The following is a 26,175-nucleotide window of genomic DNA, read 5'->3' as shown; positions in this document are numbered from 1 at the left end:
TGACTTTTGCAGAGGGCAGCCTTCTCAGGCCATGAAACTCCCTCTTGTTTCTGAATCCTGGGGCCTAATGACATCACTCAGGCCCACAGCCAGATGAAAGGACTTTGCAAACACCATGTTCCCTTTTGTCTTACAGGCTCATCTCCTGTGCCCTTTCTGCTCATCTGCAGTTTCTGAAAAAGGTCACATCTTGTTTCAATGTCGCAGCTAAGTGCGTCTGACACCAGTTGGGGATTCCAGCATCAAATGGGAAAGCAACTGGCTTAGGTGTCGAAAAAACCTACCACGACACTCCACCCTAGAGCTGCATCCTGCCAGTGCGGTTGGTCACCATCGTGTGAGGGAGGTGGTGATTGATCCTCATATCTCTCAGAATCATTAAGAAAAAAAAAATCAGGCTGATTTCCCATTTGGTTAAACCCTAGTAATTTTTATAAAATCCACTTGAATTGTATGGGGCAAGATCAAATAGTCAGAGATATCAAGCTCTTGAAAGACTTAAAAAGGTAAAACAGCCGTGGTCCCAGGCCAGGCTATCAGGGTGTGCCTTCTTGGGCCCCGCCCAGCCTCGGGGAAATCAGAAACTCAGGGTGTTCCCCTCCCCCACCATCTGTGCTTTAACCACCCTCCAGGGGATTCTGATGCATGGCTGCAGGTGGAGTAGCACTGACTTCCAGGATCAAATAAATTATTTGTAAATTATTCACTCCCTCACTCACTCATTCCTAGGACACTGATTGAGTGCCTACTATTTGCCAGGCACGGAGCTCCGGGTCAATGATAAGAACTGCCTTCCTCGAGGGAGTTGCTGTCCTCCCTTCCCTTGCTTTATGACAAAGCTTGATAAGACCACAGGAATCCCAGGATGCAAATACAAGGAGCCAGAATTGATTATTCTCTGTATGTAACTCTTCTTCAATGGATAGGAAAGACACCAAAACTATCCCCCAAACTCCCAGATCATACTCTCCAAATAACTTTTCTAAAGTCAGTAAATACATGGGTTTAATTTACCGTGTACAACTGGTTGGGGCTTTTAAGCTAAAATAAAATAAAGTTAGATTCCACCATGAATGAAATGCAGGGTCACTTCAAAGATTCACTTAGGTCTGTGCCTGTCTTTTAATAAACTAACTGTTCTGTTGTCTCCTCACCTTGCAGGAAGCAGGAGTCTCTCTTTTTCTCTAAGTCCGCATGAGTCCATGTGTAGGGTGCGCTTCCTAGGGCTGAGCTCTGGGAGAGCTCTGGGCTCCTCTACTCACTCCATCCTCCCCTGATTGTATTAAGGAAATGTAGAAAATACCCAGTCTGTCTATGAAGAGTAGAGGCTGGAAGATGGAGCTCTTAACCCCAGTAAATTGTCCTGCTGCCCTGTACTTTCAGATCCATTTGATCCTTCAGCTGCTCACCCACAGTACTGATTAATTGGGAAAACATTAAAAAGAAATATCACCCTCTTCTAAAAGGTTTCTAGGACGTCAACTTTGGCTAATTCTCCATTTTGGGGATTTAGTTCTCAATTTCAAAGTTCATGCTAGATTTCTCCTTCAATACCAAAGATAAGGAAGAGCTGGCCACAGATGTCCTATGGCCACTGGCTTTAGTGTCCTGTATAAGAATCTAGCCCATGCTAATGGATCCTGCTATGAGATACTACATACACACTATCTCCTTTCTCAGGGTGGTTTAGTGATGCTCAATACTATCAGGGAAGCCAATTTCTCTGTGGTTAGGATGAACTTGAGTTGATCCACCAACCCTGTGCCCTTGTGGCTATGGATGCCCAGTTAATCCAGCAGCTGTGAGGGTGAAGGATGTCACCACAAAAGAAATCAAAGATGTGTGGCTGGACCAGCCACAGGCTCAGCCCCTGGGCGTGGGCACGCGGTCTGCCCTGGATAGCTGGGCTCATCCAAAACACATTTAGAGGAGAGTCCTGGGTCTCATGTGTTTTGGTAACTAGATCAGGAAGCCTTCTCTGCCTCCTTGGGAATAACCTGGTGCTTTTACTAAGACTTTTACCATGACTTCTAAAGTCCGTGTGGATGATATAGAAAACCTTGTGGCTATTTTTCTAGCCACGTATAGAGCTTGTAACTTGAGGCGAACGGAAACACATCCGCCTTTCCCATTGACTTTCTGTAATCAAGTCTTTTTAGAACAAAAAGTCCAACCCCTTGCTATTTTTAATTCAGGGATGCTTGTTGGCTTTTGCTGAGACATTGATTTGATTAGTAGCATTCTGTGGAACTACAGACATGAGATGTTGAGCTCACAAATGTATGATTCATTTCAGGATTCTGAAATGAGAATCGTACCTATCAATGGCACACTGGAGGCTGGGAGATTCTGAGAAAGCATTTCCTGCATATAAATGGGACAAGTGATGAAAAAATTTGCTTATGGTGATGCTTCTGAAGCCAGGGACCACCCCACTGTGCTCTCCACCCCAGAGAAGTGACGGCGCTATGGGAAACTGCTGGGATTAGACAATCCGCATTTGGACACCCATATGCTGCCTCATTTATCTACCTGTGACAGGGACAGTATTGGAAGAGAATCAAAAGATGACAAATTGCTTCTGGTTCTAAAGGAGCTGTTCAGGCTGGGTGCGTGCCCAGGGGGAACCAGGTTTCGTGCCAGGAACCATTGCTTCCTCCCATTCTAAGGCCACATTTTGGCAAACACTGACCAGCAGATGACTGTTGTCTTCTTTCACCAGTGGATTGCAAGACACTTGCTCTGAAAAGGCCGAAATGCAGTCTTTCTGATGGTGACATGTGCAGCAGAGGGCAGACCTGCCCGCACACTGCGGTGAGGGCGGATGGCGGGCATGAATCGAGAGTTCTAGATGACAGAGATTTTCTTCCCTCTGGTTGAAGCAGATGAATAACAGAGAATGATTTTTCAGGATTCCAGAGTAGACAGAGTATACAGAATCCTAGACTCTGGGAAAGACTGACTCATATGAGACAAGTAGATACAAATGTCTAGGATGCTGATCCCTGGAATCTGCTTTCGGGGACACAGATCCCCTCATCCTCAAGCTTTGGTAGGGCTAGGAGGCATATCGGGAGTTTCTGTATGGACCACCTAAGCAGTATAGCCCTGCACACCTCCTCTGTTTACTAGCTGGGGGTGGGGTGGTCAGCTGAGGCTGCTTACCATTTTGGCTACAGCCCTTGCTCCCTCCTTCCAATGGATGCTTGTCTTTGGGAATAATCAAATAATTCATGGTCAACCTCCTCAGTGCTCTGGAGAGGAGCTTTTCTCAATCAATCCAGTCTGTGGTTGTACCCTGCCATGTGCTGGAATCCACAAGGCACAGGTGTCTCCCTGTGCTGCTCCTGGACACCATGGCTCTTCCAGATGCTGCGGTCCCATTGACTTATTCTATCCTTGTGACAACCTCTACCAGACAGGTATTGTTATCTCTATTTTTTAGGTGAGGAAACCAAGGCACAGAGGCATGAAGGGCTGGCTGAAGATCACATTGGCAGTGTCAGAGACAAAGTCAAGGCCAGGCAGGGTAGCTTCAGGGTCGGGCTCTTTCCTAACCACGAGGCTGCCTGGCAAACACAAGGACATTTCAAACACAGCAGCTGAAGCCCATGTGGTAACTGGCTCACTCAGGCCTTCCTCTTCCCAACCCTCTGGAATCCAGTGGGTGCCCGGGGCTGAGTGCAGAGCCTGCAGTGTGAAAAGTTGGACACTCATCTCCAATCCCCCAATTTGCTCCTGAATTCAAGCCGGACGGCCAAATGCTGCTTTGTGTTTGTTTGTGTTGAACATTCCACCGTGTTGCCCAAGACCACCTCATGGATGGTGTCTGTTCTTCCCCAGCAGAGCACCTGGCCCCTCCCCTCACACCTCCAGTCTCTGGCAATGCTCTTGCTGCCAGCGGCTGTGTTCCCTGCCTAACCTCATTATACATTTCAGCTAAAAAAACGCCTATTTTCCACGTGGCAGCAAGGCATATTTATAGCATGAGCCACACGCCAAGGCATTTTCAAATTTACTGTTTCTAATAATACCCTTGGAGCATAAACACCATACCCATTCCACAAGTGGGCAAACAGAGGCAGGAGGTCACAGCAAGGTTACAGAGGAGTCCCAAGGTGCCAGGCCTCTGGAGTCACCTCTTTACAAGCCTCTCCTGGAATTGCTTCCATTCACCTTCCTCTGTAACAAACTTATCTGGGGCCCAGGAATGAGAGACGTTATGGAGATCAACTTGTATCTTGTCTGTATTCTACCTCTCCCAATACTAACGAGCAACTCCAAGCTCTGGTGGCAGGGACATTAATGCTTATCTTTCTGCCAAACCCTATTCTCATTAGTAGGTTTAGATGCATGAAGCACACACTTGGAGGTTTTGGTCTGCATCATTCTCTCATCAACCGCCCGTTGTAACTAATCGGCATTCTGAATGGATTTATTCTCATGCAGAACACAACCAACTGCCTTCAGCGCCCTTCGAAGTGATGGTGACTTTTGTTCTGATGGAATCTTTTGGCCAGGAAACGAAAGGGTAGATTGAAACCCATAAGCAGATTGAATAATCTTCCTTTTGACCTAAAATTGTAAGAGTGTTTTTTTCAGACAGAAAGCTCAGATGCTCTGGGAAGGAGACAGGAGAAAGCTAGAGAACGTGTTTATTGCACTGAAGTTTGGAATTAGAAGCTGCAAATGTGAAAACTTTCTTAAAGGTACATTTGCCTCCTATAGTTTGCTGCTGCTGTACATTTCTTCCCCTGGGGTCTCTGTTCATGGAAGAGGGATGCAGGGAGAGTGAGGAGTCTTGAGTTCTTGTCCCAGCTCTGCCTTTATCTGTGGTGTGACCTTAGTCACTGAATTTCTTTGAGTTTCCAAATTTGTGAAGCTAGCACTCACGCGAGTACCTTGCTGAAGCTAGAACTCGCTATGCACTTTATTGAAGCTACGACTCACCAGGCACCTTCCTGAGTTCTTCTGCAAGTCTAATCGAGTGGGCTTTGAAAGTGTGGTGTAAACAGCAAGTACATGGAAATTCTGCAGGTAGACGATCAACTTCAATAGGCAGCATCGAGAACAGAAGCCTTTCAACAATGTTTTCAAGGGGATTGTTTCCCAGAGACACTGCTGAGAAGTGATGTTGGCGACTGCGGCCAGGGAAGACGACACCCTTGTTCACGTGTTCACCGCCTCTACTCCTGTTTGTCCTGGAGTCCTGGTCCTGCCGCCCACAGTGATGCCTGGCACTTCCCAGGTACTCATAAACATGAAACAACTCAAAGATGCCGACCTAAGGATTTTAGTTCCTCTGGCACAGAAAGCTCTTTGGTGGGGGCTGAGGGAGGGGATTTCTGGAAGGCTCAGTGTAGGATGACCAGCTGACTTAGATATAAGGGACCTGGACAAGATGGCCACTACCTGAATGTCCTCTCTAATATCCATTTTGTCTTCTCTCAGAGGCAGAGAATAAAACATCTGAGCTAAGTCTGGTGGAAGGCATATGTGTCGGAGTTCCTTAAGAGTAGATCCCTGGAGATTTAGAGCCTGGGCTGGCCTGCCTTTCAAAATCTCTCTCTCTCACTTTCTTTTCTTCTCCCTTTTAGGCCCCCATTCGTTTCCATTTCCCTTGATGACATCATTCACTATCAGGAATCCAACAGAATCACACCTCTTCTATTTTTCCTGCATCAGATTATCGCCTCTCAGATATTTCCCTGGTCCCTGCTGGTGGCTTCCTGCCACCAGCTAAATCTTCTCCCTAACAGCTTGTGGCACTGGGTATAAAACTGTAGTCTTTAGCAGGACTTGCACTTGGAATTGTCGCAAGCGCTTTGTGCAACAGTCACCAGAAACGCACGTGCACTGAAGCACTGCGGTCTGGATCAAGCTCTGAGTGGTGCATGTGGCGGGGGAATGACAGTTGGGCTAGGGAGATGTGATCTGCGGGGGATTTCCCCTTTAAAAAACGTACAGCAAAAGCCTGCCTGAGCCAATTCAATATTCATAAATGGAAAGCAGAGATGGCGTTTCTGTTCCGCCAAGAGCAATAGCTATTTATCACGGCAAATGACTGAAATAGTTGTACGTACAATGCTTTACTTGGTGCTGTAAATTACGGTATACAGAAGATTAAACTTAAGCCTAATGCTACCCTTGAGCTTCAACAGCTGAGTCCTATAAATGGATACCCGTGAAGAGAAGAGAATCTTTTCCTGGTTACTATTTAAAAGTGTATCTCTATTAAAAGCTTGCTTTAAACATAAATTATCAGGGAGCCTGCCCCAGCCTTGGGCTGGCTCTTCCTCAGGGCACTGACTTACACAAGTCACATTTAAATGACACAGGGACAGGCCTGAGACTTGACCTTAGGAGGGATGGCAGAGGAATAGGAATGAAGGCAGAGGGCCTTCAGAGAGCACTGAATGAGCACTTCCTTTCAGACAGGCTGACCTAGGCTACAGGGGGACGAAGAGGACTCTTCCAGACCTCAAGGAGACCTTCAGAAACAAAATGATCTTGAACCCCAAACTATTGCAGAGAGAAAGTTTCTTCTGGTATCTGCTGTCTTGGAAAGTATCAAGGAGATCTGATCAAGAGCCTTTAAACCCCCCAGTTTTTCTACCTAAGTTGTATTCTCCAAGCACTTGCTCCTCTAATTAAGTGAGGTCTCTGGACTCAAAGCAGCAGTGTGCCCAATGGGAGATGTTAGAAATACAGACCAACAAATCTGTGTCTGCTTTCTAACCAGATTCCCCAGGGATCTGTCTGCACATTCAGGTTTGAGAATCAAAGCTAGGTAAGCAGGCGCAGGGAGAAGGATCCCATCCTGTGTCCCCACTGTAAATAATGACAAATGACAAATCTGATTGGTGAAAACAGGCCCTAATGGTGGACCACAGGTTTTGTCCAAACCTACTTTAAAAGGAATTGAGAGATAGATTTTTATGAGCTGGGAATGGATCTGTGGCTCTGAATTTGAGAGATTTCCCAAAGCACTTTAGGGTGTAAAACAGTAAACTAGAAAAATTTCATGTCCTTTAAATTAACCAAGGTGTTTCTAGTCTCACTGTGAGTCAGTCGATTGAGAATGCATGGCCATTGTGTTCTGGACCCTGATTTCAATTCTTGTAATTACCAGTTGATTTTAAGTGGGTGAAATAATGCAAAGGTCTTTGGGTTGTTTGAGAAGACAGAGATTCTGGATAACTTTAGTCTTCATTAGAAAACGAACTATAGTTCAGTATTCGTGTTAAAAATGTAATGCTAATTACTAAATAAATAGAATTTTAGAAGTAAAATTTATTGTGGCCAAGTGAGCAAAAGGAAAAACAGAGAGAACATAAGGAAAGTTTTACTAATCTAATGGGAGGCAAGAAAAAAAAAAAAAACAAAGAAGCAAATACAAAGCAAGGTAAACAAATGCAAATTAAAAGAAAATAAGTCCACATACATCAAGTAATCACAATAAATATAAATGGATAAAACTCACCTATTAAAAGACACTATCAGATTGGACTTTTAAAAAAGCCAGATATACACTGCTTACAAGAGAGACACCTAAAACAAAATGACACAGAAAAGTTGAAAATAAAAGACTAGAAAAGATAAATGAGGCAAATACACACTGACCAAAAGAAAATTGAATAGCAATGTAAATCAGATAAAAATAGAACCTGAGGCAAAGCATTAATTGGCATGAAGACACTACCTGTTAAACTTCTATGTGCTCAGTTGCACAGCCCCTGGTTTGTAAAGCAAAGGTGTCAGAGTTATAGGAGAGACTAGCATCTTACAACCATCAAGGGAGGTTTAAAACTTCCTGCTCAGAAAGAACAGAGCAAGCAGAAAAAAAGTGGTGAGGATATACCAGATTTGAACGAAATAATATATATGGAATCCTGCCCCAAAAGAGAGATTATGTAAGATTTCCAATTGTACAGGAGACATTGACAAAAGCTGGATGCTAACTAGTCGCAAAGGAAGAATCTAAGTTATAAAATGGATAACATACCTAACGCTCTCTGACCACCACAAATTCAACTAGAAATAAAAAAAATAAGACAATAGTAAGGCCAGCCTCTTACCACCCTCTACATTTGAAATCTGAAACCCCAAGCCTAAATTAACACTTGGCAGACAGTTCGATTTTATTCTGTGTGGCCTAGTTGCTATGAGATCAGGTTAATTTACATGACGTTTATCAGGAGGATGGCAAGATATAGGAAACTCTCAGACCATTATAGCTTCATTATTTTGAAGGGATGTGCACAGGTTAGTTACAATCTAGTCCTGTAGCTAGAAGCTTCTATTGGCACATTCCCCAGCCGTGGCCCTGTTCTGCCACACTGTACCCATCTTTCCCCACTTGCCAATGCTGGCTGGATTAATAGATTGTCCTTGAAGTGCTCCTGGCACCTGGGAAAAGGTGTTATTCAACTGATGTAGCATCTTACAATTAATGGTATTCTGGAATTGAGAAAGTACCAGAGTTAATAGTGTGTATGGGACTTTCTGTTTGTTCTTCCATAGGGCCAAGGACTTCTGAAAAATGACTGGGGACAGCTGCATAGGGGATACCTAGGAAAAAAAATGGAGGTTCCCCTGTACCTTGAGAGATGAGCTCACTTTCCAAGAAATTCCCCCAAGCAAAACCAAAAATAGCTGGATGTGTCTTCCCCTGGCCTGTGCTGCTAGCCCAATACAATTCCAGTACTATTTGATAAATCAAATATTACAAAGAAAATCTAGGGTTAGGGGTATAGTTCAGTGGTAGAGTCCTTGCATGCATCAAGAAGTCTGGGTTCAATCTTTAGTAAAACACACACATACACACACACACACACACACACACACACACCAAACAACCTAAAAAAGGATGGAACACTGGATCATGCTAATATCAATTGAACCACACTAATGACAGGCCTGTAAGTTCTCTGGACAAGCGAGGCTGAGGGCAGGAGTGAAAAAGACAAAAGACCACGGCTCTTCAGCCTGTGCACTGGGTACCATGGAGATCAAAAGAGTGCAGTGGTTTCTTGGCTGTCACAAACATTATAAGCCAGAGTAGAGAGGCTCTCAGGGGCTACCCCTTCTCCTCTAGTCTTTGCCACTTTCACCCCTGCCCCTGGGACAGCAGCTGAGGCAAAAGGTGGTTATAAAGGCTGGAGGTTCCTCATCACCAGACACCTTAGAGTGTCACAAGTTGTGAGAATATGACAGAGGAAGCGAGGCTGGGAAAGTGGTAGGATTTTGATGGAGCTACTGCCCAGCTCCTGCCTCCCTAACTGCATAGGTAAACTCCACCAACAGGTACATCGAGATAGTTCCATCACTAGGATGTCAACCCAGAGCTGTCAGTCAAGCAGGTCACTGAGTTAGGGGTCCGACAGCGTCAGTGTCAATGCAACCTTCATATTAATGAAAATGCTGTGCTTGGTTAAGGAGGTTAGTGTTTATAAGAAGGTGCTTGTTTAAGAAGGTTATAAATGGGGTGGGGCAGCCACTTACAGAAAACCATGGGCAGGATGCAAACTAAGTCTTGCTTGTTCTAGAAATGTGCACCTCTGGAAAAGGCTCAGGAATTTGAAACAATAATTCAGGTGGAGAAAAGCAAAGTATTTGTGTTGCTAGTAAACAAATAAATCACAGGGTTAGTAAAAACAACAACAAACAAACAACAAAAACCCCCACATCCAACCTTAGATAGAACTCTGGAATCCCAGTGTTGAAAACAAAGACTACGGCTGCTTTCTCTGGAAAAAAAATTATGATTCATTCCATGTGAAGTGGGATTCATCAGTGAAATTGTTGACTTACTCTTTCATCATTTATTCCCAATTTACATCCCCCCCCTCCCCGAACCCATTGCTTTCCAGCGTGTCTCCTATGCAGCATTCTCCAATTTGCACTTATCTTTCAGAAGTGCCTGGCCTGGGAAAGAGCAGTGGAAAGTTCTCACACAACTGTGAACACCAGTATTGCCCCGACTTCAGGATGCCATTCACTGCGGGATGCCACCTCCACTTAACAGCACCCTTTTCCAGGGAAAAAGCAAAGGAAAATCTGTCCTAGGAACAGTCCACATGATGGGAAGGAGCAATCTGACTTTGCAAATGAGAGGACTCAGAAGCTTCTTCAAAGACCTGTGTATCCCAAGGCATGCCTCCACTGGGTCCCTACCGTGTAACACTTAGCACAGGGCAGCTCTTTGTGACCTTCCCAAAGGAAAACTAGGATAGTGGAGTGGGGTTTCAGCATCAGGGCGTGAAGTGACAATCATGTATAATCAAAACTACCCTTGAAAATCCATCTGCTTAGAAAGTATAGTGTACATGGCTTGGGGGATGGTGGACTCTCTCCACAGCCAGTTTTTCCTCCAGGATTAGAGAAGATCTTTATTTCTCTGCTCAGACATCAAATGAAGGAGTGGGCTTGTGTTTGGGGCCTAAGGACAAAGATGCATTATTGTTACTGTAGCCAAGTGCATGTAGATGACTTCAGATAAGAAACAGGCAACTCCAATGTGAAATAGATACATTTTTGGTTTCCACCATAAAAGCTCTGGAGGCTTCGATAGCTGAAGCTGCTGTGAGGCTCCAGGCGGCAGATGCTGACACCCTTTCCCAAGGATATGTGCCTACCCGAACTCTTGCTGTCTGGGGACTGACTTGCTCTTCCAGAGAAGGAACATTCTGGGAAGTGCTGTTCTACTTGTTGCTGAGGACTGGGAGAATTCCAGAGTGACCTTTGAATCAGCACTGGCAACATTCTTTTCTCGGATTTAAATAAAGCAGTGACTGTTACCCTAATTCTTCTGGGTTGATGCAGCTCTGAGGAATGGAATAGAGCAGCCTGTACAGCAGGACATGCCAGGGATGAGTCGGAAGTGGGAGTCACGTTACAGCAAGACCCTCAAGAATTCAGCTGTGGTCAGGATCAAAGCAGTGGCCCTCCCGCGATTGCTGAGGAAGGGTGTTCACCCTGCCATCTGCCTTTCCAACTGCATCTGAACAGAGAGGATCATTCTCTTTCAAGTAGCCAGATCTTGCAAATGAATGTACTCGCTTTTCTCGTGGCTACTGGCTTATTGTGAATCACAACTGGCAAGCTACTTTTCCTTCCTTGTGGGTTTCTTTCTTTCTTTTCTCCAAAATTCATTTTTTTAAAAAAGTGTACTGAATGCCAATGTTTTAGATCCAGCATTCACCGTGTTAAATTGGGGAATCTAATGGTGAGCATGACAGAGTTCCTGGTACCTTGAAACTCCTAGTGTGTGGGTAGGGGATGGATAAGTAAGCAAGTATTTGCAGTGGCCATGATATTTGCTAATACTGGTGAAGCAGAAAGTGCCGAAGGCACTTGAATTGGGGATTAGAGGATCCTTCCTTTTGCCTGTTTGTCCTAAACACTGTGGGTGTCTACGGGAAGTCAGGAAATGTGCTACATTGCTGAGACTCAGGGATGCATGAGGCGCAGTCTTTGTCCTCAGCAAATCCCTCCTTACACAGGTAATTCCACTGAACAGCAATTGTCCTACTACAGGACACAAGGAGGCAGCTATAAGACACGGGATGGCACAGAGGTGTCAACAGACAATCTGGTTGGGTGGCAGCTGAGCTAAGCACAAACAGATCAAACACTCATGGTGCTGCCAACCTAAAAAAGGGTCTACTGGTCATGCGAAAATGAAGCCACCTGCCCTTGCAAAAAAATTTTCCAAGACACAACTAAAATGGCTACTGTTAAAGTAAGCAACCTTCAGGTGGCCAATCTAGTGACCCCCCCCACTCAATCTCTTGCACTGGACATGGTCTAAAAAGCACTTTCTTCTCTTGGCTTCAACATTTCCACCCTCTATTCCTTTTCTTGTCAAATAGCTGGCCATTTCCCCTAACCTATCTCTAAATAAAATAACCTATCTCCTCCCTTATCCAACCCAATCCAACCCAATCCATCAGTAAATTCCGTCAGCTAGGTTTCCAAAATGGATCCCAAGTTTATCCTTTTCTATCCACCTCATGATACACCATGATCTATTATCACTAACCATGCATTACATTAGCCCCTAACAAGGTTTCCCAGGCTGCACTGCAGTCAGAATGAACTTCGGAAAACATAAATGAGATTATGTCTCCCTCACTCAACATCTTCCAGGGTCCTCACATCCCACCCAGAATAAAACCCCAACTCTAGACTCTGGCCTGCAAGACACTTCACTTGTGGTCCTTGCCCACTGCTCTGAAGCCTTGAAGATGCCTGTTTTTGTTCTTGCTATGTTCTCTGCTGCGACGAACCCTCTTTACCAGCTCTTCATATGGTTTGGCTGTGTATTGTTTTTTATTTGACATATCCAAACATAAACTTCAAGAAGGCCAACCCTTTCTCTGTCTTGTCTCCTCTGTGTCTGCAGCACTAGAACAATGACTGCCATATAGTAGGTGTTCAATAAATCTTTTTCAAGTAAATGAATTAAAATTATGAGCCTCGGAAGAAAGAAATCCAAGAGATTCAGACTTTAAGAAATAGGCTTTGGGGGCTGAGGTTGAGGCTCAGTGATAGAGCACTTGCCTAGCATGTGTGAAGCACTGGGTTTGATTCTCAGCACCACATATAAATAAATAAAGATCCATCAACAACTAATAGAATATATAAAAATATAGGCTTTGATGAGTATAAGTAGATTTTTTAAAAAGTTAAAAATGAACTCAATATTACTGAAATTATAAAGATTCTACCAATCTATCTTTAAATTTGAGCTGAGCCAATGTATCTGGGGTAAGTTTGTCTGCAACATTTCTACTCAATTCACACAACTATGCAAAAAAGGGAATTTTGTTGTATAGCGAGGAAATTATCTACCATTGAGGGTCTCACGGATCTGCTTATTTGTTGTTGATAATCAAGAAACTGCAGACAGAATGGATGGGAGAACACGTATGGTACCCATGTCACCTCTTTCACAAGCTTCCTTTATTTTTATTTTCTTATGTTTAAAAGTCTATTTCAAATGTTGTGGTTAGGACTTTAAACAGATTTGGGATTATCAGTTTATTCCTCCTTTCCTTAAAACTGTGGACAAGTTCTTCACCCAGGGAAATAATCAGATAGGATCAATTTCACAGATTAGGAGGGTGTGAAGGAGAAACGAAGCACCTGTCATTTCTCTAGCATACTTTGTAGGATAAAAATGAGCTTCCTGCATCAAAATTTAGTTGTGGTGGTGCAGGGAGTCTAAGATACAGAACATTCAACCAATACAGTGGCGAATGCACTCTGGGGTCTAGGTTGGAATCCTGGTTCTGCCACTTACCCTGATCTTGAAGAAATTTCCTAAATGCTCTGAGTCTTCCTTGCTTTGCTGAGAAATAAAGATAATTCAACCATAGCATCTTAGGGCAGTGACAGATAATGCATTAAAGGGCCCAGCACATAGTAAGTACTCAAAAACTATATTAGCTTTATTGTTACTGTTTTTATTTTCCATAAATGCAATTAAAAAAAAGAAATGAGGGTCTGGGACCAGGTCAAACTGCTATGTTCTTGGGCCAATATTAATTCTAATTTGAGCAGTAGCCAAGTTCAAACTATAAAAATTTAAAGTGGAGAAAGTGCTTGGGACTGGGAATGTAGCTCAGTGATATAGTTGTTGCCTAGCATGCACGAGGCTCTGGGTTGAACACCTAGCATTGAAAAAAAAAAAATCTAAATAAATCCTAGTCCTATTTAATTGTAGATTCTTTCAGTTGTAATGTTTGGTTTAAGGTTTAATTACTTATCCCATCACTTCTTTCCTTAGAAACAGCCTTAGGATCTATCATAGGGATTTCTTTAAGATGTATTGTGTGATTACACTTTACTAAGGACCATGGAAAGATGAAGAAGAAAACATGATTATTTGTGATCATAAAGAGCCTCAAAACTATGTCAATACCAGGAGTTAATTCTGGATCTGTGATACACCGATCAAATTAAAGTTTAAAAAATCCTAATGATATCAAGTTTGCACAGATTCGCATGCCCTTGCCGTGGCTTATTAATTAATGCTGTCAGACGTGATAAAGAATAGATTCAATGAGACCAATTTCTTTTAGTTATTTTATATTTCTCTGGTGTCAAAAAATTTAGTCTTATAAAAAGGACAGCTGACAATCACAACAACAAAAATTTTATCTCAAAAAGCTAATCCAATTTAATTGACAAAAATCCCTCAGCTCTGTGCCATGGCCATCAACACCTTCAGAAAGGAGGTCCTGGCAGGCTAATTAGCTGGTGACGGGACCCCTGATGCCCCAGGAAGCCCAGGGGCACTGACACTGGCTGGGACTCACTTTCTCTTGGGCTCAGAAGCACAAATGGTTTGTCACTTCCTCAACCCGAGGTCACCTGGAGATAGAGAGCCTAGAAAGAACAATAGCAGGAAGCCTTGGAATCTCATTAATTAGGCTCCCATGTGTAGCACTGCTGGGTGGGCTGCTGCTGGTACCCAACCAGCATAGGCATCTGGATGCACACAGAAGAGCAGGTGCCAGCCAGGACATGCCATGCCGCGCTCCAGGAGCAAGTCACCGTCACTCATTTATTTTGCAGCTCAGCCTCTCTGCTGTAGCTCACAGTTCATTAAATTCCGCTGCATCACCATCAACATGCAAAACAGCTACTTGAAGGGCATTCAAAAATACAATCAGAAAAGGGAATGAAAAATCCTCTCCGAGAAAGAAGGGAGAAAAATTGAACCCGCTCTTGTCTGTTGAAAGACATGTTGGTTCCTTGGTTCTAAACCATTAAAAAATAATAATAATATATTTGCAGTGCCATCCAAGGATTATCTCTGAGGGGTGGGGTGTGGTTCTCTGCTCAGAGGATGAGTGCTAAATGGGGTTGAAAAATTCTATGGGCTCTGTATAATTTCTTTTGCCTTTTCTTTTCTCCATTATTTTATTTTGTTTATTATTATTATTATTTTTATTTTACACTTCTGCATATGCCTGTGGTGGGGAAATGATTCTGAGGACCAGCTCTGTGTGAGGTGAAATAGTCAACTTTCTATATGTGGCTGTGATCCCACAGAAGTTACTTCTGGGCTTAGTGTGCACATGCTTTGGGAAAAATAAAATTAAGTACAGAAAAGCACAGAATATGACATAACGAATGGGGCATGTCATGTTTTGTGGTGGTGGTTCTCAAATGAGGGTGCTTTTGTCTCCTAGAAGATATTGGTAATGTCTGAAGATGTTTTGGGTTGTCCAGATTAGGGGCAGGGTCTAGGGATTTGGCTCAGCAGTAGAACCTAGCATGTGTGAAGGCCCTGGGTTTGATTCTCTGCACTGCAAATAAATAAATAAATAAATAAATAATCTAAAAACAAACAGACAAACAAATAAACAAATAAAGATTAGGAACAGGGCAATGGCTGCTATTCTATCTAGATAGGAAAGCTGCTTGACATCCCATGACAACATACAGGATGTCCCCACAACAAAGAATGACACATCCCAAAATATCAATAGAGCTGCTGTTAGGAACCCATGCTTGACAGTAGGTAGCTAACATTAGAAAATAAGGACAGAGAAAAATTATTTTCCTTTCACTTAGGAAAGTCCAACAATTTCATAAATGTTCAACCCAATTATAAAATTGTAATTTGAACTGACCTATTTACTTTATCTTTAATTATGTTTAGATGTGAGGGGTTCCCCAAAAGCTCATGTGTGAGAGACAATGCAAAAAAATTTAGAGGTGAAATCATTGAGTTATGAGAGTCTTAACCTAATCAGTGCATTAATACCCTGATAGAGATTAGATTAACTAAGACAGTGGTAACTGCAGGTAGGTGGGGGCGTGGCTGAGGGAGGGGCGTGCCTTTGGGGTGTATTTGGTTCTCGGTGGGCAGAGCTTCCTGGTGTGAGGTCCTGAGCGCTCTCTTCCATCACACCCTTCCTCTATGATTTTCTGCCTCCTTTCAGGCCATGAAGCTGGCCTCTATGGACTGAGACCTCTGAAACTGTGAGCCCTCAAATAAATTTTTCTTCCTCTAAAACTGTTCTTGTCAGGTCTTTTGGTCACAATGACGAACAAGCTGACTAAAGCAAATTACAATATTCCAAAGTGACTAAAAGAACACTATTATTAGCAGTAGTATTTTTTCCATTATACACACCTCATACCTCCTTGCCTTTGCACATGCGTAAAGAGGGTACCCAGCCTCAGTATCCTTTTGAGGAAAATGGCCTCAGCACTGGGTCTAGGTGGAGGTTACGTCCCACCACAGCATTGACACCAGAGGGATAGTCACAAAGGACTTTCTCTCCCTCCCCAATACCACAGGTGACAATCTTTTGGACAAGATTTCAATATGGATCTCTGAAACTCATCACTATCATTTTTTTTTAAAAGTAAGCCTTGTTCTACATTGTTCTTTCCATTCGCAAGCAAGTTCCTTTAATCATCCTGAAGACCATATGAGATAACTATGACTCCGTATTAAGAATAAGGAAATGAAAGCACAGAAACTCTAAGGCACCTGTCCCAGGTCACACAGCTAATCAGGGATAGAAATGGGATTTGAAACTAAGCAGATTGATTCTAGAGAGGCTGCACTCAACCGGTAGACCCTTCCAGTGCATTGAGCCACACCTTGAGAGGACAATCTGGGATAGACAGATGCCTGCTGAGTGGAATCAGGCCTTTCAAGGTGATGCTTTTTATTTTCTTTTTCCTACAAGTATCCGGACCATGTCAATCCATCTAAGGAAATTCAGTAATAGAGGGATCCCTCCAGATCCTAGATTTTCTGGGTGGAGGTTTGAAAAGTATCTAAAAAGCCCTTGGCACAGACTTAGAACAGGCACAAGAAGGCTGACACAGGTCGGGTGGCAGGAGCATGGCTCTCAGAGGTCCTCCATCCCCCTGCCAGGAACAGGGCTTCCAAGCAGTGGCTGTGTCTGCTTTCTGTCAGGGACATCCGCTTCGGCAGTGTCAGGGGCAGGACTGTGGCCAGGCATGCTAGGGGGCGTCACAGTACCCCTGTAAAGCACCCGGGCAGAGAACCCAGAGACACCTGAGCTTCGTGGCGTTTCCAAAGGAGCCACATTTTCCAAGGAGAATGTCAAGCACTATCTGCTGGGCCAAATCCTCGGGGCTCCTGGCAGATATGATCACGGTCAGGCGACAATCCTTGCCTCCAAGAGTGTGGGAAGCTCAAGATGAATCAGAGGCGAAAGTCCACGGGCTGACCTGAGCGCACATCCCCTGAGACGGGCGGGGAACGAAGACAGGAAACACTTGACTAAATTGGTTTTCCCATTTTTCATAAGGAACTTTTGACTTAATAAAAAGTAGCCACATTTTATTGACAATAATAGCTACCCTTTCTTTATTTCCTTACCATGCGCCAGAAAACTATAGAAGCTGCTTCTCAGAGTAACTCCACAAGGCAGGCACGGGCCTTCTCATTTTATAGATGAGGAAGAGGAGTCTCAGAAAGGTCACCTCATCAGCCCAAGGTGACGCCACTAGACAATGTCAGTCAGGATCCTAACCTGGATCCGTTTGACTCCAAAATTCATGATTTCTCCATGATGCTATCCTGTTTTTCACATTGCTACTGTGACTTGTGATATAAGAAGAAATATATATTTGGTCTTTGTCCCCAGTTGCTGACACAGAGCAGCTAAACCCTTGTAATTTCTTGAGTGCTGGCATAAGGGGCACATTTGTTTTTGTATCTGATTTTGGTTCCCAGTTTCTGGACACTGAGCTTTGAGGACCTTTGCAATCTGTGGAGTTTCTGTAGGATAGTGAGAAGACTGATAGCTAGGTCCCCAAAGAGGGTTTTTAAAATTTTTTTATTTATTTTAGTAGTTGATGGACCTTTATTTTTTATTTACATGTGGTGCTGAGAATCAAACCCAGTGTCTCACACATTTAAGGCAAGCGCTCCACCACTGAGCCACAACTCCAGCCCAAGGGTTTTTTTTTTTTTTTTTTTTAGTATCATTTTTAGTTGTAGATGGACACAAGACCTTTATTTTATTTATTTATTTTTATATGGAGCTGTGGATCCAACCCAGTGCCTCACACGTGCTAGGCAAGCGCTCTACCACAGAGCCACAACCCCAGTACCCCAACAGAGAGTTTTAAGGTGAGGCTGAAGATTGAGTTTATCACCAATGGCCAGTGTTTTAATCAATTATGGCTGTGTAATGGAACTTCCAAAAAGCCCCTCAACAACAAGAGTTCAGAGAGATTTCCAGGTCGGTGAAGGCATTCACATGTTATTCGGGTAGCACCACAATTCTATGGGGACCCTTTTAGACCTTGCCTTATGTGTCTCTGGCTGTTCATTTGCATCCTTTATAATAAACCAGTAAATGAAAGGAAAATGTTTCCCTGAGTTCTGTGAGTCATTGCAGAAAATTATCAAACCTGACAAGGGTTTGTGGGAATCCCCAGCTATGGTCAACTTAGACATCAGTGTGGGTAATCTGAGACTCGCTGATTGTGACTGGCATCTGCAGCAGGAGGCTGTTTTGTAGGGCTGAGCCTTTAACCTGTGGCATCTGCACTAACTCTGAGTAGTTATTGTCAGAATCAAATTAAATTATAGGATACCCAGTTGGTGTCCACAGAAAATGGCTTGGCATGCAAAGGCCACATATTTGGTGTCAGAAGTATTGAGTAAGGGCTGGGGTTGTGGCTCAGCGGTAGAGCGCTTGACTCGCATGTGCAAGACCCTGGGTTCGATCCTCAGCACCATATAAAAATAAATGAATAAAGGTATTGTGTCCAACTACAACTGAAAAATAAATTTTAAAAAAATAAGTGTTGAGTAAGAAACAATTTTCTTTAACTCCACAACTGACTGCCTACACACACACACACACACACACACACACACACAACACACCCCTCCATTTAGCTTGAAAGGCCAGTATACCAAGGTCTTGAATGCTGCCATGCCCCTGTGATGAACTCATTTTCTGGGTGCTGGGAGTACAGAATTGAAAAGGAATCTCCTGGTGCTGAAAGCAGAGACAGTCCACAGACATCTGTGTGGCAGAAGGTGGCAAGCGGCACAGGAGTCCCATCGCCGCTGGGGGCAGTGTGAGCAGATGCCATGAAGAGAGGGGAGGAAGTGAACTCCAGGCCTCCCACCAGTCATGTCCGGACAACCCTGCCAGGCAGGCTGACTAACCCATTCTACAGATGAGCAAACCGAGATGGAGAAGATGAGCTGACCCTTCTAAGGTCACACAGTGGGGAAGTCCTGTGAGCCTTTGTCTGACTCCAAAGCCTGCCATCTCCATTACGTCAACAAACGTCAAGTGATGGATGCTCTATGGAGCCCTGGTGGTGGGACTGCAGGGGAGTCGGAGGAAGGCCAGGTGGGTGGGGCTTGAGCCCCGCCCCAGTTTCCCTTCAAGAGCTCTGCTTTCAATATTTGTGTACAGAGAGAGGCGGTGAGATGACGACGCAGCAGGCACTTCCCTCACTGTTAATGAAGCTGCGTGTGAAATCAGGCTCAGCACCTGCCCGGCTTTGAGGCCCCGAGGGCAAGACACTGAAATCTCCTAAGCCATAGCTTCCTCAGCTTCAATGGATACCAATTCATACCTCCTTCACAGGGCTGTTACAGGCTCAAAGATATGGAAAGCACTTGGCACAGTGCCCGGCCCTGGACACAGTGGAATTCTTATTAACTTGCTGAAGAGAGCAAGGGTCATCACACAAGGTGAAACAGCGGAAAAAGACAGACTGGTAGGGACTGAATGTCTGTGTCCTCCCAAATCCATCCGCTGAAACCCTAACCCCCAGTGTGAGGGGGGTGGACTTGGGAGGCAATTACATAATGAATGGGGTTACTGCCTGTAAGACAGGGGCCCCAGGGAGCTCTCTGGTCCCCTTTCTGCTACGCGAGGATACTGTAAGCAGGTGGCCATCTGCAACTCAGACAATGGCCCTCATCAGAATCCTGACATGCTGGCACCCTGACCTCAGACGTCCAGCCTCCACAACTGCAAGCAACGGATTTCTGTTGTTTAGAAGCATCCACCTCTGGCATTCTGTTAGAGCAGCCTCAACTAATCATGAAATTATAGGAGAAATTCTTAGACGAACTAAAAAATACTCCCCCGGAAGAGTTGCCATGGTTCTGAGCTCTGCCGTGCATTCTCTCCCAGTCCTGATAAATATGGGTCTTGGATTATTGGTACACACACCTGGAAGAGGAGAGAGGCTTCAGTGCCTCAATTTGCTGAGCTCTGGTTATGTCCCCACTGCTGCTTGTCAGTTGGCTCAGCAAGAAACTCAATGGAGACCGGGCTTCGAGTGATGAAGTCAGTAACCCCAAAGCCCCAGACTAATTTTCTGTCACTGCTCAGAGCAGGGCGCCACAATACCATTTGCTTTCCCATAAGCTGAGTCTTGGTTCTTGCACCAAAAGCCCCAAGGTAGAGGGAGGCATGTGTATCAGCCACACCAAAGTCCTAGAGCTCCTCTGCTAGCCAGATGGGGTTTTACCCTTAGGCAGATTCTGCAGGGCAGGGGGATCCCAGGTCCCTTTTAGGGTACTTCTATCAAAGACGGCTGGCAAACTAAGTTCCCAGTGAAGGTTTTGAAGGCTTACAGTACAGCGCAAGCTCCCCAGGGCCAGGATTTTCACTTATTGTGTTCACTGCTGTACCCCAGTGCCTAGAGTGGCGGCACAGTCCTGTGAATGGATGAGTGCACGGTGACCACGTTCAGGATGAGCTCCCGGCTGCATCATTATGAGGTGCAAAGAGGCAATGGAGCATGGAGCTCACAGGTCATTCACGGAGCACTGGTGGCAACTTCTGATCACTGCTCTGCTTTTGCTACCCCACCTGTCACTTCAGCTGGAGGCACCACCACGGGGCCTCTGACGGTTCCCCTTCGGAAATGTTTGACCCTGTCTCTCTTCCAGGAGGAAGACAGGGCCATTTGCCACAGAACACTGAGCAAGAAGGTCAACTCATGCCCAGAACATGCCTGCTCTTTTCACACTCACACTGCCAGGAATGAAAATGTTGGAGATGGGTACGTCCACAGGAGTTACCTCCTCATGGAAGAGACAAGGAAACCAAAGTCCGGAGACGTTAACCAAGTAACCCAAGGACAGAGTTGGACTCTGCCTCTCACCGGAGCTCTTTACGCAGCACTTTCTAGGGCCCTGTCTCTGCTTTGTCCTGTCAGTCTTGCCCCTTGAGCTGGGTTCTCTTTCTGCATGTTACAAGCACAAAATACACCTACAATATATACACAGAGGCCTTGTATACATGTAGATATATATGGATCATATACACGTGTTCATAGACGATATTAGTATATACATACACTATTCTATAGTCCCAAACACATTCAATTCTTTTATCCTTGCCTATTTATTACAGCATGGTGATAAATAAAGGGACAGGGGGAAAATCAGAAATCCCCAGTGTGAGAAAGGGGAAATGTGTCATTTGCAAAAGCTCATTCAATATTATAATTGCTTTTTTTTAAGGTACAATATTGGATGTGCTTCAAAACTTTAACAATAAAGCAGAATTTACATTCATCAAAAGGGGCTCAGGAATTCATAAAACATTTGGGAAATACTGCTCTGGACTTACTGTCTATGATGGCTTTGGCTATCATCTGGCCAGCTCCCTCTTCAAGACAGGAAACTTCCACCCAGTGAGAGTCAAAGGTTTCTTGTCTAAGACAAGCTGGCCGTTCATTCATGCCTGAGGGAGTGGCCATGTGCGCTCTGTCGTTGTCCACGGCACCTGCGCTGAGTGGAGTGGGAGTGGGGGTGTGCTGCTGATCGACTGAAGGAACTTATCACACTGAGGACATTAAGATATAGAGGGAAAGCGAGTTCCCAGACACAGCTGGATTTTTTTCTTTTTTTAAAGAAAAGAGGAGATTCTTGGAAACCGATAAGTGGAACCTGAGGTTTTATATGCCATTTCCTGGGGTCAGCATCCAATGGCCCATGAACTGGGCTACCTTTGGCTCCAGCCCCCTTATGTGAGTCTGGGAAACCGCTCTCCAGTCCCCTGTTTCAAGAGGAGAAAATGTCAGGCTGCAGGAACATGTCCTCAAGCCACTGCTCTCCCCTCCCCTTGGTTACTTGCAGAGGTCAGCACGTTGGGCGGATGGTTTCAGTCTAGCCTCATCTACCATAACGAGTTGCAGGTTTTCTCTCATTTTTTCCCCCCTAGGACCGAGCATTTCAGCAGGAGGACTACAGATCCTAAAACAGTTACCCTGTGAGCAGAGGCAGCAGCCCCAGGAAGAGTCTACCCACAGCCTTGGGCAAAGACAGACACTGGGGGGCCTGTGGAAGGCGACTGTGCCCGGAGTGGCGGCTGCCTGTGCCCCTGCTGGGTGCAGGAGTCCACTTACCGCAGTGCGACTGGAAAACCTGTGGCTTGACGACCTGATTACAGGCACTGCACACTACGAGATAGAAGTCGTCATGTGCTGGATAATGGCCAAATAAGTGCATATCTGTGGGGAAATGAAAACAATGTTTTTTGAAAAATCAATTAAGTCTCAGAAGGCATACAGTTTCCTCTTGGAATTTCTTCAAGGACAGTTTTTCAAACAACACAGGCAGAAAGGCAATCATCTTTACTAAAGGAAATGCAGTCTGTCACAGTGTAGCTCCCCAACTCTCAGAGAAGCATCTGCCTCAAAGAACGCCTCTTTGCACCCCTGGAAACAGGCTGAGATGACAATTGGTCTGGTCAGCAGTGTCAGGGGCTGCCCGGTTACATGCTGGGGGATGATCCCGGTGGAAGACAGAACCCAGGTGGTAGTGGGACCCAATGAGGCTCTTTATTTCAGGACTGTGGGGACTCCCCCAAGCCTTTTCCTATTTCAGCAGTGGTCCCTTAGGTGAGCGAGAGGGGAGAACTCAGCTGCGGCTAGCAAGAGGAGTCAACGTGTCCTCAGCAATCACCTGATTTTCCCCATCACCCGTGGGAGACACCAAGGCTAAAGGAATCCTGCGAACAAGTGACTCATTTGTTGCCATCATTATCCATTATTCATTCAGTAAATATTTAATGAGTGTCTCTGGGTGCCAGGCATCGTGCTAGGTGCCAGGGAGAACTGCTCTCCTGGAGCCTCTGATAGCAGAGGGAGAAACATCATAGACCAAGGTAAGGAATTTGAACCTGATTTTAGGAACAATGGGAAATCACTGACGGATTTTAAGGCATGATATGTGGGACATACCAATGAGACATGAATGCGTACGTCCACATGAATGTTCATTGGCTATTATTCAGGATATCCAATAAGTGGAAACAATCCAACTGATTGTTGGCTACCAACTGATAATGGATGAACAAAACGCATCATATATATAAGAGAATACTACTACACATCCATAAAAAGCAATGAAGTACTGACAAGTGCTACAACGTGGATGAACCCTGAAAACGTTATGCGAAGAGAAAGGAGCCACCCTCAAAGCCATATACTGTATGCCTCCATTTATATGAAATGTTCAGAATAGGCAAATCTGCACAGATAAAAAGCAGTTATGCTGCATTGGATAGGGAGGCCTGGAGGGACTTGGGGTGAGGGATCTATTTGGTGGGGTGATGAAATGTTCTAAGATTGACAGTAGTGTTTGCACAACTCCATGAATACACTAAAAAACTGAACTGTATATTTCAAATGTGCAAACTGTGTGATGTACAAATTATATCTCAAAAAAGCTGTCACACACACAAAAAGGTCAGTTTTGTCTGAGGAACCATAGTCACGTCTCCTTAGGCACTGCTGTGTGGCCACAGGGCCCTGGAGCATACCTCTGTTTGCTTTCAAGCAAGCCACTTAGGCTCTAAGAACAGGGTAGCCACAACCTCACGGAGGTAATGGAAGAATTCATGACATTGTATGCACAAAGGTGTCTCGGTCACAAACCCCCTGAACTTCCTCAGGTTGAGAGCGGAAGTCTCCACTTGTGTCTTTAGTGAAAACCCGAACACAGGTTCCCAGACTGTGATCTTAGGCCAGAAGAAAGAGTCGAGGTCTCAAGAAGTGGGAAGGCTCACTGACAACCCCACAAATGCTTTAATGGAGGATCCACGGCTCTGCATTCCCTCATCAGGGCAGCCCTGATGCTTTGGGGGAAATGGAATGGGTACACTTATCACACAGCAAGGAGCAGAGACCAGTTCTCTGGGAGGAGGCCAGCAAATGGGAGGGTGGGCCTGGCGGGCCTGGCTGGGGATTTCCCTACCAGTGACCTCCTCTATCTCCTCTGGTGTGGCGAGCAGATGGAGGGGGAGGAGGGGGGATAACAGGCTCCAACAAATTTCTAAGTTACGGGTCCCTCTGGGTGGGTGTGGTCTGCTATTCACTCCTCTTGGGGGCTCATCTGTCTCTATTCGTGCCTGTGTTTACATCATCTGCCTGGGCGTTATGCAGGGGAACATTATTATCACCTGGGAGGTGGGAGACCCCTGGGAAGAGAAGCTGAGAGAGCCTGGAGCTGCGACAATGGTGAGGATGTGAGCACTGGTCCCACCAGATGCAGGACAGAGCTATGGGAGCCCCAGGGAGACAGGACCCTCGGTTTAGAGCCTCACAGCAGGAACAGGTCCCCCCTGGAGCTTTAATTGCTGATAACACTCTTGCTTCACTTTTCTTTGCAGGTTATTTTTTATAAAATATATTCATTTTTTAAATAACAGAAACAATCCATGCTCTTTTGAGGATACATTTGAAAAATACAGAAAAGCCAGAAGACTTTTTTAAAAATGACTGGCAACCTGTATTAACGCTTTGCATCTCATTTAGATTTAAAGTCACATTTTCTACTCAGGAACATGCAAAACCAGGAACTGGCTAGGGCTAAAACTTACTTATTTGTTCAATAGGAATTTATTGAGCTGTCTTGTATCCCTTCTGCAAGAGGTAAGCTATGAAGGAATAAAATTCATTAATTAAAAATTTAAAGAATCCACCCGAACCAAGCATTATCACAAGTTTCTTTTTTTTCTTCAATTTTTTTTTTTTAGTTGCAGATGGACACAATACCTTTATTTTATTTATTTATTTTTATGTGGTACTGAGATCAAACCCAATGCCTCATGTGTGCTAGGCAAGCGTTCTACCACTGAGCTACAACCCCAGCCTGCATTATCACAAATTTTTTAAGCATCTTTTTTTTTTTTTCAGTGGTGGGGATCAAACCCAGTGCCTTGTGCATGCTCGGCAAGTGCTCTACCACTGAGCTCTACCCCTAGCTTGAGCACCTACTCTTGGGCCAGAGTCTGAACCAGCTGCCAGGAGGCTGAATCCGTGAGGTATGGATTGTGTCTCTGCACTTTTGTTGTTCATGCCTGAGGATCCACTGGGGGCCTGTCCCATTCTTCTGTATTCGCCCAGTGATCTGCAGAGCCTACCCGCCCCCCCATCTCCTCACATGCACACACAGTTGCTATGTCACTGAGTTCTAGGTCAAGGTTAGGCTAGTCAGAGATGTATCCACCTGGGCGTGTGTTCCCCTCAAGCCCTTTATTTGCTGGGACTTTTCGTGGTTTACCTCTAAGGCAGTTTCAACCTTGCACTTGTCTGCTTGATTCTTGCTGGGGGAACTGATCTTAGAATCTCCTCTACAGGCAGCCCAAGGTCTGGGAGCCCGGCAGATGGGGAGCAAGGTAAGGGCTCTTGGCTCCCAGAAGCCCTCCACTTCACATGGCTGGCCGTTCAAGGTCAGCATGCTGTTTGATTCGATTAATAAGGGCTGGAGATGAAGGGGAGATGAACATGAATAGACCAGACACAATGCTGGCACTCAATATTTTCTCTCTCTTCCTTAATTTGTCCCCTAAGTAAAATGTTGAGTGCACAGCTGCGTGCTGACGTGGGCTTCCACCAGCCTGGAGGGCCACTTGCGTATTCCCCTTCCCAACTCCACATTCAGGGTTGTCAATGGTGGTGGCTTGAAGTCAGCCATGGTGGAAGTATTTGCACCATGGAAATGGGCAAACACTACAACCAGGTCTTTTCTTTGGAGAGCTGGTGGTTAAATATTTACCAGTGCAACACGAAATGCAGATGGGCAAAAGTGAAGAAGAAAAGTGAAATCCCCCGAAATGCCACAAACCAGATGATAACCACTGTGGACAAGTTACCATGGGCTGGAGTTTGTGATGT

The 26,175-nt window shown here is 44.9% G+C and overlaps 1 protein-coding gene across 5 annotated transcripts in view; it reads right to left on the bottom strand.

Moving 5' to 3' along the window:
• The window catches only part of Atxn7l1 (ataxin 7 like 1), a 235,206-nt gene that overhangs the window by 131,179 nt on the left and 77,852 nt on the right, over positions 1-26,175 (bottom strand). For all 5 annotated transcript variants that reach the window (XM_077795967.1, XM_026395772.2, XM_026395773.2 and 2 more), the window contains exon 3: positions 22,402-22,506. In XM_077795967.1, coding sequence (XP_077652093.1) covers positions 22,402-22,506 — 105 coding nt within the window. The remainder of the gene's footprint in view (positions 1-22,401; positions 22,507-26,175) is intronic.

The sequence above is a fragment of the Urocitellus parryii genome, chromosome 3, assembly GCF_045843805.1.
Source record: "Urocitellus parryii isolate mUroPar1 chromosome 3, mUroPar1.hap1, whole genome shotgun sequence".
Lineage (NCBI taxonomy): Eukaryota > Metazoa > Chordata > Mammalia > Rodentia > Sciuridae > Urocitellus > Urocitellus parryii.
Note: the sequence above shows the minus strand (reverse complement) of the source record. Positions and strands in the feature narration are given on the sequence as shown.